This window comes from Cnephaeus nilssonii, assembly GCF_951640355.1.
Source record: "Cnephaeus nilssonii genome assembly, chromosome: 24".
NCBI classification, from domain to species: Eukaryota; Metazoa; Chordata; class Mammalia; order Chiroptera; family Vespertilionidae; genus Cnephaeus; species Cnephaeus nilssonii.
In genome coordinates this window covers 14,517,568-14,534,717 of record NC_137095.1, presented here as the reverse complement: position 1 = coordinate 14,534,717, position 17,150 = coordinate 14,517,568, and the positions used below count along the sequence as shown (strand labels likewise).

Sequence of the window (17,150 nt, the reverse complement as noted above, 5' to 3'; positions counted from 1 at the left end):
AGATAGAAACATCCATGAAGAGAGAGAATCACGGATCAGCTGCCTCCTGCACACCTCCTACTGGGGATCAAGCCTGCTACCCGGGCACGCGCCCTTGGCCAGAACTGAACCCAGGACCCTTCAGTTTGCAGGCCGATGCTCTATCCACTGGGCCAAACCAGCTAGGGCAATGAAAAAAATATTTATATATATATTTAAATATATATTTTTAAAAAAGGTTCGTTTCATTTCCCTCCCACACTGCAGTCCACATATATATCGCCCTCAAATCAACCGAGAAACGCTATGAATTCGCGGCTTCCGTTTTTACCCCCCTGATGTCACACCGCTTGGGCGAGAACAGAGGCTCGACGAGACACAACGGCTCTGCAGAGTCTGACAGAAAAAATACTGTCGACGGGTTTATTTCGCCGAAGGAGCAACTGGCTATTTACAGATCAGCAGACCTCCGAGGACGAGCGTGCACGCGGCGTGTCCGTCGCTGCTGCGCATCGGAATGAGGGACGCCGTTTGCTTAAGGCACGTGTGGGCCGCCAGACGGACACGGAGCACTCTGGCCTGGTGACGGGTTCGTTTCGCTTTTGTTCCTAAAAACGCGTGAGCACCAAAGTTGTCAAAGAACACTTGATAGTTTAGTAAAAAAAAAAAAAAAAAAAAAAATCCCAAAAAACGGTAAGGAATGTAGGAAGAAGGGGGAAGGGAGCGCATTTTCGGGAGGAAAATCTTTGGAGTTCGGTTTACTGCAAATAACACCCACTGAACACGTCCAGATCCGCATCAACACTGGGTCGCCCGGCAGGAAATGAAGCATCGGCAGCGCGCTTCACAACGAGCATCAAATAAATTAAAGGTGCTTCGGAGACGAAAGGGAAAAGACGGGGATTAAAGAGTGAAACAGCCGTCCCCACCGAAGGGACACAGACAGGAGATGGAGGGAACAAAAGCAACTACAATTTCACCCCCCCACACACACCCCCCCCCTTTCATCGGGAGGTTCTGTTTCCGTTTTCGCGGGCGTACATGCGATGTGCCGCCGTCCTTCTTTGCCATCCTCAAGACGGATAGTTTGGACCTGGCTGGTGTGGCTCAGTGGATCCAGCGTCCGGCGGCCTGCGGACCAAAGGGTCCCGGGTTCGATTCCGGTCAAGGGCGTGTGCCTTGGTGGCAGGCTGTACATGCAGGAGGCAACCGACCAATGTGTCTCTCTCACATCAACATTTCTCTCTGTCTTTCTCTCTCTCCTCCACTCCCCCTAAAAAAAATCAATGGAAAAACATCCTCAGGTTAAGGATTAAAAGAAAAAAAAAAATTTATTCTTTGAGAAGGGCCAGGGAGAGAGGAAATGCCAGATCCTTCTTGGGTTTTAACGCCAGATCCACGGAGGCCACACGGATGGCAAGAACAGCCCTGCTCTCTCACGGCGTCTCCCTCGCTCCCTCTGCTGAGAAACCCCACGTGACCGCGGGGAGCAGGAGGGCGCGGGGGACGGCTCTTCTGGGGACCAGGACGACACAGATGACGATCGCCGCGTTTCCTTATCCCGCGATCGACCGGAACCCAACGCGGCAGAGACAGACAGGTAGATGCTGTGCGGTGGGGACAGTTACAACAAAAACAGTGAACAAAACCGCGTTTTTGTGACAATAATACTTTGTCGCGAAGGGGCCTGGGGGGGGGGGGGTAGAGAAACAATAGAACAACAACAAGAATGTTTCATTCATTCATCATCGGGGACATTTCAAGTCGTGAAGAACAGCGGGTTCCGCTATACAGCGTGTCCGGCAAGGAGAAAAACGTGTCTGAAGGCAGAAACATCCCATGTTTGTTCTGGGGGGGGGGGGGGGAGGGGGGAAGCTCCATCTTCAACAAGGAGTCCCGGGTATAGGTCAGAAAGGTCACGTGGAACATAGATCCTGATGCAAGAGACGTGCAAAAACGGGGTTGGTACCAAAAAAAAAAAACAAAAACAAAAACAATTTCTGGAAAAATAAATTAGAGAATTAAAAAAGGTCTTGGCCCTGCCCGGGGGGAAGGGGGCGGGGCCGGACGTCAGGCTGTCCTGGCCGAGCCGTTGGTCTGGCCGCTCTTACTGTACCCCGGCTCGTTCTTCTCCAGCCACATCTCGGCCAGCTGCTGCGTGGACCCGTAGGTGGACGCCTTGGAGCCCAGGCACATCTTGTACTGCTTGGGGTCCAGGTTGGGGTCGCAGAACACGGGGTGATGCACGTGGACCACCCCGACCTCCTGGCTGCGGAACGGCCGGAGGCCGGCCTGCACCACCTTGTTGAAGAGGTCCACGTCCTCCAGGCCCCAGCCCTGGATGGACACGTCGAAGCCGCCGACGCGGACCAGGTCGCCCTTGTAGATGCAGGTGACGCCGAACCCGTAGTTCCTCCAGAAGCCCGTCTTGCGCGTGAGGGCGAAGTGGCCGTCGCCGGGGGCTTTGCCGCCGTACACGATCTTCGGGTCGTACTGGCTGAAGATGATGGGGAAGTAGACCTGCCGGCCCGGCGCCGTGTTGGCCCGGCACCGCTGCAGGAAGTCCGCCGTGAACACGAGGTCCACGTCGCAGAAGAAGAGCAGCGAGTCGTTGCGGAACTGCGAGGAGCCCACCTCGAGGGCCAGCGCCCGCGAGAACTCTCCGGACACGGGCAGGATCTGCATGTCCGCCTTGGGGTACCGCAGGCGGTAGTCCCGCATCAGCTCCACCTGCTTGGCCTTGTCCGGGTTCGAGTCCGAGTTGAAGAGCAGCACCACCAGCTTGACGTTCTGGCCGGGCGCCAGGCACGTCTTCTCGAAGTTGCCCATGAACCGGACGAACATGTCGAAGCGGCCGGACAGCGGGATCAGGATGTTGATCTTGGTCTCCTTGGGCTCCCGGCGCTCGCTGCGGGCGCCGGGCAGCTGGAACGGGACCAGCCTCTTGAGCGAGTTGGACAGGAAGGACAGCGAGCCCGACTCCTGGTTCATCTTGTCCGCCAGCGCCTCGGCGTCCAGCTCCTCGTGCTCGGCGAACTGGATCCTGCTGAAGCTCTGCTGCAGGTAGGCGTGCCTCCGCACCGGCACCGTCACCTTCTTGCCCTTGTGCCGCTTGTAGAGCAGCAGCAGGTCCAGGATGTACTCGGCGCCGTACGTGGGGTTGACGCGCCGGTAGCCGTACTGGATCTCCTTGAAGTCGATGACGCGGCCCCGGGCCTTGGCGTTGGCGTTGATCATCTCCATGACCTGCATGACGATGTCGTCCAGGGCCTCCCGCTGCGCCGAGTCCATCCCCCGCCGGGGCGGCTGGCCGTCGGCGGCCGAGTACAGGTGCCGGCCCGTCAGGAACTCCCACTCCAGGATCTCCTCGCGCCGCCGGGGCTGGAAGCGGGTGAAGGACGGGGGCGCGCCCAGCTGCAGGTCGTCCTTGTGCGTCTCGCCGCCGCCGTAGCGGCCCATGAGCACGATCTCGCGGTGCAGCTGGATGGTGCGGTGGCGCAGCGCGGCGACCCGGCCGCTCAGCACGTAGCTGTGCAGGCGGTACTGGTAGGGCGGGCTCTTGTTGGGGTGCAGCGTGATGGCGCGGTGGATCTTGCTGTTGTGCAGGTCCCGGATGTAGCCCTTTTTGTTCTGCTCGTAGTTCTCGTAGAACAGCTGCTGCATCTGTCCGGGGGGGGAGGTTAAAGAGAAAAAAAAAAGGCGGCGTTTTTAGTGCGCGGGGACCGAGCGCCCCCCTACTTCTCTATGTCACGCATACTTTTTTTTTTTTTTAGGGTTTTAGGGCCAGGGCCAGGGCCAGGGTCAGGTCTAGGGTCAGGGTTTAGGGCCAGGGTTCAGGGTGATGGGATTAGGTTGATGGGCTTAGGGTGATGGGTTTAAGGTGATGGGATTAGGTTAGGGTTAGGGTCAGGGTGTTAGGGTCAGGGTCAGGGTTTTAGGGTCAGGGCCAGGGTTTAGGGGTGAGGGTCATGGTTATTAGGGTCAGGGTCATTAGGGTCAGGGTCAAGGTCAAGATTAGGGTCAGGGTTTAGGGCCAGAGTCAGGGTGTACGCATACGTTTTTTAAAAATTTAAATTCTTTATTGTTTAAAGTATTGCATTTCTCCTTTTCCCCCATGTCATGCATACTCTTAAAAAAAATACATTTTATTGATTTTTTATAGAGAGGAAGGGAGAGGGATAGAGAGAAACATCGATCAGCTGCCTCCTGCACACCTCCTACTGGGGATGTGCCCGCAACCAAGGTACATGCCCTTGACCAGAATCGAACCCAGGACTCTTCAGTCCGCAGGCCGACGCTCTATCCACTGAGCCAAACCGGTTTCGGCTCATGCATACTTTTTGTTTGTTTGTTTTGTTTTGTTAATCCTCATCTGAGGATCTTTTTTCCCCCCAATGATTTTTAGAGGGAGGGAGGAGGTGGAGAGACAGAGAGAGAGAAACACTGATGTGAGAGAGACACATCGATTGGTTGCCTCCCACACGCGCCCCGACCAGGGCCAGGGATCAAAGCTGCAACCCAGGTACGTGCCCTCAACCGGGAATTGAACCCGTGACCCATCGGAACACAGGCTGACACGGTAACCACTGAGCCCCACCAGACGGTTCTACCTGCCTACTTAAAAAAAAAAAAAAATCCGAAATCTTTCTAGATGAGCCCCAGCATACCAAAGGCCTGGGGTAAGCCTGCTCGACAGCAGCCCAAGGAAGATAGAGGGATTCAAAACTATAAACCGTGTACAGAAACGGGGCTTCCTCGCACACTGGGACGCGCCAGTGGAATTCCACAGGCAGAGAGGACGGAAAGGTTTTCCCAGGAAGCAGCAGCGGTAACGTGACACCCCAAGGCCGGCTCGGCTCCGTGGCTGAGCATCGACCTAGGAACCAGGAGGTCACCGGTTCGATTCCCGGTCAGGGCACAGGCCCGGGTTGTGGGCTCCATCCCCAGCGTGGGGTGTGCAGGAGGCAGCCGATCCATGACTCTCTCATCATGGATGTTTCTCTCTCCCTCTGAATAAAAATATGTTAAAAAAAAACCCACCCACACAAAACAACACAAAAAACCAGGCCAAGCCCACAGGCATAAAGTGGGCTGACCCCGGCTCGCAGGACGCAGGTCCCCCCCGATGAGGTCTCTCCCAATTCGCTTTCTGTGGGCGCTGCCCATGGCCAGCCAGCACGTTCAAGGAGAAGCTGCTTTGTGCTGCAGAGACTCCACTCACAGAGAGTCACGTTTCTTATGGGAATTACGCTGCCCCCCCCCCCCCCCCCCCCCCCCGTGGTAAGAAAGAGACCGTCTGTCTGCGTCTCCAACGGTTCGTGTCCAATCCTGGAATCTAAACGCCTTTTAGGAAAAGTCGGATCCATTTCAGAATAACTGAGGGTGACGCTTGGGGAAGTACGACAACCGTCAGCCCCCGAGGCAGCTGGACGGAGAGTGAGCCGAGGCCTGCGGGCAGCCGGAAACCGTATCTGAACCCCCACCTGTGCTCTTCACGAATGTGTGTGTGTGTGTGTGTGTGTGTGTGTGTGTGTGGTCACTTGCGCTTTCCAGACATCACCGGCTCCCCTCCCCCCCCAGATAAGCAAAGGTGGCCACATTATGAAGAATGAATGCATGCAGACTTATCTTTATTTTTATAAATATATTTTTATTGATTTCAGAGAGGAAGGGGGGGGAGAGAGAGAGAGAGAGAGAAACATCCATGATGAGGGAGAATCATGGATCGGCTGCCTCCTGCACACCCCCTACTGGGGATCGAGCCCACAACCCGGGCATGAGCCCTGACTGGAATCGAACCGTGACCTCCTGGTTCATAGGTCAATGCTCAACCACTGAGCCGCACCTGGTCAGGGCACATGCCCAGGTTGTGGGCTCGATCCCCAGTAGGGGGTGTGCAGGAGGCAGCCGATCCATGATTCTCTCCCATCATGGATCTCTCTCTCTCTCTCTCTCTGTCAACTTCCTCTCTCTAAAATCAATAAAATAAAATATTATTTATTAAAAACTAGAAATCATGACCCCACCTTTCTGAACCGCGGAGCCAATCGGAGAAAGGTCAGAGCCGGGGAAGGAGCGGGCAGATGCCTGTGCCATGGGCACCACACCCCCCTCCCGGCGCCGGGAGCCCACACGGGGGCGGGGAGAGCCCTCGGGAGCCTGTGCTTCCTGAGAAAAGCCACCGACTTGGCGATGGAGCCCGTAGTCGGGCATCCGGGCTTTGTGGGCAAGGCAGGTGGTAAACTGAGTCTCGGCAGGGCTGGGGGGGTGGAAGTGGGGGGTCGGGGCAGGGGTGGAGGTGGGGGGCCATTCCAGGGAGGGGGCAGCGGGGATTGCACGCCTCCCTCTCCACCCACTTCCTTCCCTTCCTGTGCTGCAGCCGGCAGCCGCCCCGCCCTGGCCCGGAACCAGCACTGAGCCGGTCCAAATGCCAGCCTGGGCGTCTTTTAAAGGGGAAATGACTCAAAGGAACCCAGCAACCCCCCCCACCCCACCCCCCCGGCCCAACCCCGTGCCCTCCGGAGGCAGGAAAGCCATTCCTAGTTAGAGCGCTGCAGCCAGAAAGAGGAGGAGAGTCGACCTACGAACCAGGAGGTCACGGTTCCATTGGATTCCTGGTCAAGGGCGCGTTACAGGTTCGAGCCCCGGCCCCGGTCGGGGCGGGTACAGGAGGCGACCGATCAATAATGTCACTCTCACATCGATGTTTCTCCCTCCCCCTCCCTCCCTTCCACTCTCTCTCTCTCTCTCTCAAAAAAAAAAAAAAATCAATGGGAAAAATATCCTGGGGTGAGGATGAACAACAGAAAACAATAAAGCGAGACTATCCCTGTCTTCTAATAAAGACGTGGCTCTGAGGATGAAATTGGGGGTGGGGGTGGGGATTGCATGAGCCCTTGGGAGCCTGAGACACGGCCTTTTATGAGCCTGCGCCGTCAGCATGTGATTCTGGAAAGCCATCTCGTAAAACTTTGTACGTCACCACGAGGACTACTTTTAAACCTTTTTTAAAAAAAAAGTATTTTATTGGTGTTTCACAGAGAAGAAGGGAGAGGGAGAGAGAGCTAGAAACATCGACGAGAGAGAAACATCAGTTTGTTGATAACTAATAAGGAATGTCCATGCTCTCTCACTCACCAGTTTAATCCCAAATGCAACCCCAGCGCTGGGGTTATGGTTAGGGTCAAGCTAAAACCCGCCTATTATACATTTTTTTAAAAAATGCCCTCGGGGAAATTCCCATCTGGACTGATTTGTTAACTTTCAGACTGTATTCTGAGAATATTCCCAAGCCCTTACATCCTTCTAGTTTTTAAAAAAATACATTTTTAGTGATTTCAGGAGAGAGGGATAGAAACATCAACAATGAAAGAGAATCACTGATTGGCTGCCTCCTGCACGCCCCCTACTGGGGACAGAGCCCCCCACAACCCGGGCATGTGCCCTGCCGGGGAATGGAACTGTGACCTCCTGGTTCACAGGTCGACGCTCAACCACTGAGCCACACCGGCCGGGCTGTCTAAGTTCCTTACACGCATCTGCTTCGAGCTGAAGTGCCAGCAGTGGAGAGCGCTGGGCATGACTTACACTTTGGCGGTGGACATGTGTTCTTCTTCGGTTTTGGGCGTAAAAGGCGGTTTCGAGAAACTAAAAACAGGCGCGGCACTGCCCAGAATAGAACCCTCTGTGACCACGAACAGCCGGGCCTGTCCCTTCCAGCCGCCTCTAGCCTGCATTCCGGCTGCATCAGCAACTGGATACGCGTGAGTCACCGGGGCGCCTGGACGCGTCGCCCGGAATGAACGAGGGCCCAGGAGGAGCGGCTCCGTTCGCACAGCGGGCACCGGTGGAGCATCCGCGGTAAGCCGGGCCCGGTTCTACTACAGCCGTCCAACACTTTAGAGCCGTGACGGCGAACCTATGACACGCGTGTCAGCACTGACACACGTAGCCCTTTCTGATGACACGCGGCCGCATGCCGAGGATGAAACATTTGCTGCTCCTGAGGATGAGACATTTGCGACTGGAGTCTTGGAGTTAGTTTTTTCCTCAAAGTGACACACTACCCGAGTTATGCTCAGTTTTTTTGGCGAAGATTGACACACCAAGCTCAAAAGGTTGCCCATCACTGCTTTAGAGCATGAGAAAAACCATTTATTCACTGTAAAGTAGATTTTCACTGATTTCAGAGAGAGGAGGGGAGAGGGACGATAGATAGAAACAATGATGTGAGAGAATCATGGATCGGCTGCCTCCTGCACGCCCCACACTGGGGATCAAGCCCACAACCCGGGCATGTGCCCTGACCGGGAATCGAACCCTGACCTCCTGGTTCCTAGGTTGATGCTCAGCCACTGAGCCACGCCGGCCGGGCTGAAGGTGTGGTTGTGGGAAGGGGTTCTGTTAGAATGAAAGGCTTGAATCCCTCGGCCGAGGGGACTAGCCAGCCGTCAATCTTGCCCTCGCTAACAGAAGTGCTCCACCCTTCATTTGGGAACGGTGTTTTTTTCTTGGTCCCGCATTCATTCAGAGCTTTGGGGAGGCAGAGAGGGGCCTCAGTGCGCCTGGCCTGATACTGCTTCCTCCCTCGGCCCGGCCTCCCGCCTTCAGGTCCTCCGGGGGCTGATGGGATGCATTTCCCGGTGGAGGAGGAGCTCGAGGAGCTGGGTCCTCCCTGAGGCTGCGGCTGTGAGTCACCGGATGGAGGGATTACGAGGTGGGTAGTGCCGGCGGCAGGGAGACGGAGACGTGCAGACAGGCATCCCCGGCCCTGTGGTTCGGGCTGCGAGGGCCGCATGTCCTTCCTCGAGCCACCAGACGGACAGAAGGAAAGGGAGGGAGGGAGGGAGGGAGGGAGGGAGGGAGGGAGGGGAGGAAGATGGTCGCCATCCGCCTTTCCTGACTCCGAGCCCAAGAGAGAACGGGAGGCGGCCTTGGCTCCATGGTTGAGCATCGACCTACGAACCAGGAGGTCAGGGTTCGATTCCCCGTCAGGGCACTTGCCCGGGTTGGAGGCTCCATCCCCAGTGGGGGGCGTGCAGGAGGCGGCCGGTCCACGATGCTCTCTCATCATCTCAAGTTGGCTGCCCCTGGGCCTGCGGGGGGCCCAGTGGTCCGAGGGCATTTGTGACTCCCGGCCGCATTCCCTGACCCCAATTTAGGATTTTTTTTTCCCGTTTTACTTGAGGGCCCCTGAAAAAAAACAAACAACAAAACTGGCCGGTACCTGTTGACAATGTCAAGGTCAAGAATGGCCGAGACAAGGTCAAGGTTAAAGGACACTTGAGAGAGACTTGTTCACGAAACAGTGCGTGTGATCCTGGCCTGCACCCCGGATCGCTCGAATGTTTAAGGGTTTCGTTTTGGGCCATGAAGGACGTCATTAGGTGAAATATAAATAGAGCCCGGAGATTAGATACTGGTCCTGTGTCAGCACGCATTTCCTGACTGGGACTGTCACGCTGTGTTCCTGTTTTTAGGAGACAGATACACAGGGACGTATTTAGGGGCAAAAGGGGGCATTGGGCCCGGCCAGTGTGGCCCAGTGTTTGAGCGTCAACCTAGGAACTGGGAGGTCAGGGTTCGATTCCCGGTCAGGGCACATGCTCGGGTTTTGGGCTCTGTCCCCAGTAGGGGTGTGCAGGAGGCAGCCGATCCAGGATTCTCTCTCATCATGGATGCTTTTCTCTCTCTCCCTTCCTCTCTGAAATAAATAAAAATGTATATTATATATATATAAATATAAATAAATAAAGCAGGGGCATTGGGTCTACAACTTACGTTGCAACTTCTTCTCAAGCGGTTCAGGGAAAAGAACGTACACGTACAGAGAATAAGCGATGAAGCGGATGTGGTAAAGGCCCACCTTCGGGAAATGTGGGTGAAGGACACCTGGGAGTTCTCGGTGCTATTCTTGGAATTGTTCTAAGTCTAGAGCTATTTTAAAATAAGAGAATTACCCCCAAAAAAGTGGTGAGAAATGACAGTGATGGTTTTTGGCGACAACACTCTATTACTCCACCGCTGACCAATCAATCATGGAATGATGGTCAGGGATTTCCAGAAGGTCCTTTAGCCGTTCACGCGGACTTTCGGAAGTAGGAAGTAAGACGCTTTGAACCTGAAATCTGTCTCCTTGAACCTAAGCTTTCAATATTTTATACTTTGGATTTTCCTCCCTTAAATTTTTTTTATTTTATTTTTATTAAAGTTACCAACATGGCAAGACCTCATTCTATTCTTAGAGGTTTCCTGGACAAAAATTCTGTTACTATTTCTGTCTCTAATTCCTCCTGTTTGCCAGCCGGGCCGTGGGCAGGACATCGATTTGTTATAACCGATCATTTGCAGTTGCCTCCTGGCCCCTAAATTACCACCATCCACACGGATGATTCAGAGGGGAAGAGAGACCAGCATGTGCCGCCCAAACCAGCATGCCCTCCGGTCGGGTGAGAGGAAGCCTGGTCCCCATCGCTCCCTCGTTATAAACAAAGCAGCTCTCCATCCGAATGGGATCTACAGAGTTTCCTGACAGCGCAGTGGACAGAGCGTTGGCCTGTGGGCGGAAGGGTCACGGGTTTGATTCCGGTCAAGGGCACGGACCTTGGGGTTGCAGGCTCCATCCTGGTCGGGGCTCGTGTGGGAGGCAACGAATCGATGTGTCCCTCTCACATCAATGTTTTCCTCGCTCTCATTCCCCCTCCCTCCCACTCTCCCTAAAAAAAAAAAAAAAAAATCAATGAAAAAATATTCTTGGGGGAAGATTATAAAAACAAACACTCCCCCCGCCCCCCCAAAAAAGATATCCTTTAAAAAGCCCCTCACTGAAAGAATGATGTTCCATGGGAAGCTAGCATACAATGGAAGCTAGGGAGGCAGGAAAGAGAGCCGAGTTCGGCCACCTCAGGAACCTGGCGACAGAAAAGGGAGGGATAAGACACACTCTAACCCGTGAGGAAACGTGTGGGGATGGAGCCCGAAACCCGGGCGTGTGCCCTGGCCGGGAATCGAACCAGCGACCCTCTTGGTTCACAGGTCGACGCTCAACCGCTGAGCCGCGCCGGCCGGGCGGGCTAAAATGAACATTTTACTGAAGAGAAACAAGGACAGAGACACAAGGAAACAAAACCAAAAGCAAAGAAAGAAACCTAAAGGGGAGAAACACGTAAACAAATCTTGTCTGTTTCTCCGAACGAGTCCACTCCTGACAACTTTTCTTTTCCTTTTTTAATTAGCAACATTTACAGTCAAAAGGAACCTCGTTTTTAGAAACAAACAAACAAAAGTCTTTGGCTGGAAGAGGAGGAAAGAGTTACACTCACATAAAACTCCAGAACGGGAGGAATTAGCATCCCCAAGTGCCCGCCCCTCCGCCCCCGACGTTGCCAGCGAACAACTGTATTTAACAATTGGTCACTCCAGCCCTGGCCCGTGTTGCTCAGTGGTCAGAGCCTCCGCCCCTGGACGGAAGGGTCTCAGGTCCGATTCCCGGTCAAGTAGCACATACGGGCTCGATCCCCAGTGTGGGGCGTGCAGGAGGCAACCGATCCATGATTCTCTCTCATCATGGAGGTTTCTCTCTCTCCCCCTCTCCCTTCCTCTCTGAAATCAATAAAAAGAAAAAGAAAAAAATAAAGAAAAGTTTCTAAATAAAGAAAAAAATCGCTCTCGGGTCCTTAACGTTCACCTGGGCAGGACGCACGGAATGTGTTCATCCGCTGTAAGCTGTTGGGACCTGCACTCACAGTCCAGACGCCTAAGGCGTATGAGCAGCCATAAAAGGCGTGTGTGTGTGTGGGGGGTGCGGGGGGCAGAGGGGATCAACCCCAGCCTCCAAGCAGATCGATTCAGCAAGTTTCCTCACGAGAGCCGAGCAGAGACCTGCCCAGGCTTCGCAGTAACACAACTCGAAAAATCGGAAGCCACCAGCCCCGAGTACAAACTGTCAGAAACGGGGGGCCCAGGCCTAGCGCATCAGCCTGGACCCAACTATCAATAAGGCAGGAAGCCCGGCCGGCGCGGCTCAGTGGCTGAGCGTCAACCTAGGAACCAGGAGGTCGGGGTTCGATTCCCGGTCAGGGCACATGCCCGGGTTGTGGGCTCCATCCCCAGTAGGGGGCGTGCAGGAGGCAGCTGATCCATGATCTTCTCTCCTCATTGAAGTTTCTCTCTCTCTCCCCCTCTCTCTCCCTTCCTCTCTCTGAAACCAATAAAAATTTTTTTATTTTTATTTTTTAAAAGAGAGAAATGGTTGAAATAAATGGCAGGCATCAGAGAAAAGGACCTTGTACACATCTCTCTCTCCCTGCGAGTGTTCACTGAGAGAGAACAGAAACGAACCACACGGGTCAGCCGTGATGACGTGATCGAATGGGGCGGGGGTGGGGTGGGGTGGGGGGCGGACGCTGAAAGACCCTTTGTTGGCGGGCGCAGGCCCGCTGCCCCGGGACCGTGACGCGCTTCTCGCAGGAATAACATGGTGTGTTATGAGCCCGCGCCGACGATAAGCTCCTTATGATGGGCGCCGTCTGCAGCCCTTTGCACACAAAGGCCTGTCTGTCTGCGATTTCCTAGAAGTCGAGAAGCTAAAGCTCACATCCTGCACAATGCCCACTCAGACGCACAGAGGGGCCCCTCTTCGCGGCCTCACCCCGCTTCCCCGCGGCGCTGGGCGGCGAGCACGAGGCCGCGGCCCACGCAGCAACCCCACGTCTGCGTCCAGTTAGAGCATCCCTGGTCCCAAGCACTCTTTCTTTTCTTTTTTTCCCCCTCCCTCTCTCCCTCCTCCCTTTCTTCCTTTCCTTCTTTCTTTCTTTCAAACGTCTTTTTCTTATTTATTTTTTAAAATTTGATGTCAGAGAGGGAGAGGAAGAGACATAGAAACATCCATGATGAGAGAGAATCATGGATCGGCTGCCTCCTGTACGCCCCACACCGGGGATGGAGGCCACAACCCAGGCATGTGCCCTTGGCCGGAATCGAACCCGGGACCCTTCAGTCCACAGGCCGACACTCTATCCACTGAACCAAACCAGTTAGGGCTCTTTCTTTTTTTATACATACACTATTGAACCGGTGCACAAAATTTGTGCGCATTAAAAGGGGGATTAATTAGAGAAAGTATTTTAATATTGCTATTTGCCCTTCCTCTATAATAGAAGTGTCAGAGATAAAAGAAAATTACTAAAATGTGTATGAAAATCTTCCTCCTGTCAGAGTCTGGGGCGCGCCACGGGAACCAGAGTCAAGTCCCTGCCCACCCACGTGCGCCTCGAAATCGCTCGAGACCCAGACCTAGCCGGCCCCACCCCTGTCAAGCCCTGCCGGGGTCCCTGCTGATTGCTCGTTAAGGCTCGTTACGGGAACTTGGCCTCCCCTGTGGGCGCAGCCATCGTGTTACGGTGTGACGGTCAATTTGCATATCCACTCTTTATTAGATCAGAGGATATCTTTATTGATTTTGGAAAGGAAGGGAGATGGAGCGAGAGATAGAAACATGGATGATGAGAGAGAATCACTGATCGGCTGGGGATCGAGCCTGCAACCGAGGCCTGTGCCCTGACCTGAATGGAACCTGGGACCCTTTAGTCCGCAGGCTGACGCTCCATCCACCGAGTCGAACCAGCCAGGGCTTAATATTTTTTTCCATTCCCTAATCCATTCATTAAAAATGAGTCACAGGCTAGCGGAGGGGAATTAAGTCCCGCCTCCAGGAGGGAAGGTTATCCAAAAAATGTGTGCGTGTTAAAGGGGCCACAGTCGTTAATAAACACTTTGTAACTACTTCTGGTTGTTAATCCTCACCCGATTATATGTTTTCCTTTTTTTTTAAAGAGAGAGACTGGGAGGGAGGGAGGGAGGATCATTGATATGGGAGAGACACATCAATTGGTTGCCTCCTGCACATGCCCTGATTAGGTCAGGGATGGAACTTGCCATCCAGGTAGGTGCCCTTGACCGGGAACCGAACCCAAGACCCTTCGGTGCGTGGACCGGCGCTCTAACCACTGAACCACACCAGCCAGGGTGCACTACTTTTTCTTTTCTTTTTTTTTTTAATTGAAATTTGTTGATAAGCAAATCTCAAGTTATGGTTCATGGTGACAAACCAAAGCTGAGGTCTGAGGAAGATGGATCACCCGGCACAGAAACAAGCCATCTGTGAAACCCACCGCAGGGACAAAGGCTATTGAAAATGCCGCTTGCGTTCTTCCAGCTTCCAAGTGTTTGTCACTCCCACCCCGGGCCGCGTGCTATTTGTCTGCGTGGTCGCATCGACGAGGGCCCCTTCCCCGGCCGTTACTGGGGATTGACCGCTGACCGGCGCTTGCGGTCACGGGCTTCTATCGGGCTCCACAACCCACTGCCCTTAACGCGGCGTAGAGGAGGGGGGCGGGGGAGACACCATGTCAAGCATTAGCCTGCCAATATAGTTATGATGCCCGGCCAGTGTGGCTCAGTGGTTCAGCCTCAACCTAGGAACCAGGAGGTCATGGTTTGATTTCCCAGTCAGGGCACGTGCCCGGGTTGTGGGCTCGATCCCCTGTAGGGGGCGTGCAGGAGGCAGCCCATCCATGATTCTCTCTCATCACTGATGTTTCTCTCCCTCTCCCTCGCCCTTCCTCTCTGACATCAATAGATATTAAAACAAAACACACAAATAAAACTCTTCTGTCTTCTCCACGACCCAGGACCAAAGCCTGGCACGGGTCAGGGGGCTAAAGATGTCGCTGAGTGACCGAGAGATCACCTCCGCCTCCGGGGAAAACGGCACCGGGTCACAGGAAATGCTGTCAGAGCACGAAGGGCTTAGAACATGAGCAACCAGAAGACCTCGGCAGAGCGGCCGTAAACAGCGCGGATCCTCCGACTCCGCCGCCAAGAGCCTGGCTCTGGGTTTGGGCGTGGAAATTGGCTCTGTAACCAACATCTCGAGTGACTCTCTCTTTTTTAAAAATTTATTTCAGAGAGAGGAAGGGAGAGAGGCAGAGAGGGAGAGAGAGAGAAACATCCACGATGAGAGAGAATCATGGATCCGCTGCCTCCTGCACGCCCCACACTGGGGATCCAGCCCGCAACCCGGGCCTGTGCCCCGACCGGGAATCGAACCGTGACTTCCTGTCCTAGGTCGATGCTCAACCGCTGAGCCAGGCCGGCCGGGCAGGATGGTGCTTTCTAACTGGGTGCTGGCACTCACGCTGGGTCTCAGCTCTTGATCAACTCAGGACCCTGGCTCTCCTGGTGTCTGTCTCGCCGCATGGGCGATGTAACAGCACGGCAACAACGAGAAAGAAAGACAAGAAATCAAAGGCTATTTTTTCCACTGATTTCAGAGGGAGTGGAAGGAAGTGAAGGGGGAAGGAGGGCGCGCTCGAGAGGAACATCGATGTGAGAGGCAGGCCTGTCCCCTAGGATCGAAGCAGGAAGGTGATTCGCAGAGGGCGGGGGCAGCCGGCAGCGGGGCAAGACACACGCGGCGGTATGAGCCTCACCCTCAATGAGACACGTGAAGGTTACAGCTACTCCACTGAGGGAGGCGAAACGCAGGAGTATTTCATGCTGAGAACGGCACGAAATACCCCACCTGCTTTCCTTGCTGCAAAAATCCATGACACAGCCCGGCCGGTGTGGCTCAGTGGTTGAGCACTGACCTACGAACCAGGAGGTCAGGGTTCGAATCCCGGTCAAGGGCACAGGCCCGGGTTGCAGGCTCGGTTCCCAGTGGGGGGCGTGCAGGAGGCAGCTGATGGATGATTCTCTTTCATCACTGCTGTTTCTATGTCTCTCTCCTTCCCCTTTTCTCTCTGAAATCAATAAAATATATATATTTTTATATATATATATATTTTATTGATTTTTTACAGAGAGGAAGGGAGAGGGATAGAGAGTTAGAAACATCGATGAGAGAGAAACATCAATCAGCTGCCTCCTGCATATCCCCCACTTGGGGAAGTGCCCGCAACCAAGGTACATGCCCCTGACCGGAATCGAACCTGGGACCCTTCAGTCCGCAGGCCGACGCTCTATCCACTGAGCCAAACCGGTTAGGGCTGAAATCAATAAAATATTTTTTAAAAAAATCCAAAAAACACACACAAAAAAGCCCCCCACAAAAATCCATGACAACAGGGATCCCTAAATCTGGCGAGGTGTCGCCCGTGTCGGGTACACACGGAGATGAGGGGGCTCGCCGAAATCCCGTCTGGGGTTGACAATGTGTCTCTCGTAACCACAAACTACACGGAGACGACTTCCCGTGTGCTTGAACACGTGCACATCCCCAGAAGGAAGAGAGAGAGGGATGAGGAGACACAAGACCGGCGGGAGGACGAGTCCGGGCATTAATACGTCCCCTTCACGCAAGCGCTTTGGGAAATGAACTCCGGGGAAGAGCGAACCATTTACATCAGAGAGTGTGTTTCTTTTTCTTGGACAAAAGGCCCGGCGATTTCCCCTGCTGCTCACGGCTATCAGGAGTTTATCAGCCTCAACACAACCCAACCTACATCATTCTTTCCACGCTGACTAACAGTGGGTCCCGTGATCGCAGGCCAGGGGCGTGCATCTGCCAATAAAAACAGAGCGAAGTCAAAGTGGACTCATGTTCCCTAGAACGATGAGAGAGAAAACGTCTCCACGGAGACATCCTTCAAACACAGGCATCTCAGGCCCGGCCGGCGTGGCTCAGGAGTTGAGCGTCGACCTAGGAACCAGGAGGTCACGGTTCAATTCCCGGTCAGGGCACATGCCCGGGTTGTGGGTTCGATCCCCAGTGGGTGGCGGGCAGGAGGCAGCTGATCCATGATTCTCTCTCATCATTGATGTTTCTCTCTCTCTCTCTCTCTCCCTTCCTCACTGAAATCAATAACAATATCCTATCTCAGTGGTCGGCAAACTCATTGGTCAACAGAGCCAATTATCAACAGTACGATTGAAATTTCTTTTGAGAGCTGAAAACCGACTTCTGCGCATGGGCCACGAAGTTTCAATCGCACTGTACGAGCGCGCCCGCACATGGTATTTTGTGGAAGAGCCACACTCAAGGGGCCAAAGAGCCGCATGTGACTCGCGAGCCGCGGTTTGCTGACCAATGTCCTATCTAATAAAGAGGGAATATGCTAATTGACCCTCACGCGGTTGCAAAAGATGGCGGTGCCCACAGCCAATAAGGA

General features: G+C 54.1%; 1 protein-coding gene across 1 annotated transcript in view; it reads right to left on the bottom strand.

The window, feature by feature from the left end:
* Positions 1-269: 269 nt before the first annotated feature.
* CHSY1 (chondroitin sulfate synthase 1) overlaps positions 270-17,150 on the bottom strand; it is a 30,946-nt gene continuing 14,065 nt past the window's right edge. Inside the window, exon 3 of the mRNA XM_079764253.1 lies at positions 270-3,642. Within this exon, the coding sequence (XP_079620379.1) occupies positions 2,050-3,642 (1,593 nt within the window). The 3' untranslated portion in view covers positions 270-2,049. The remainder of the gene's footprint in view (positions 3,643-17,150) is intronic.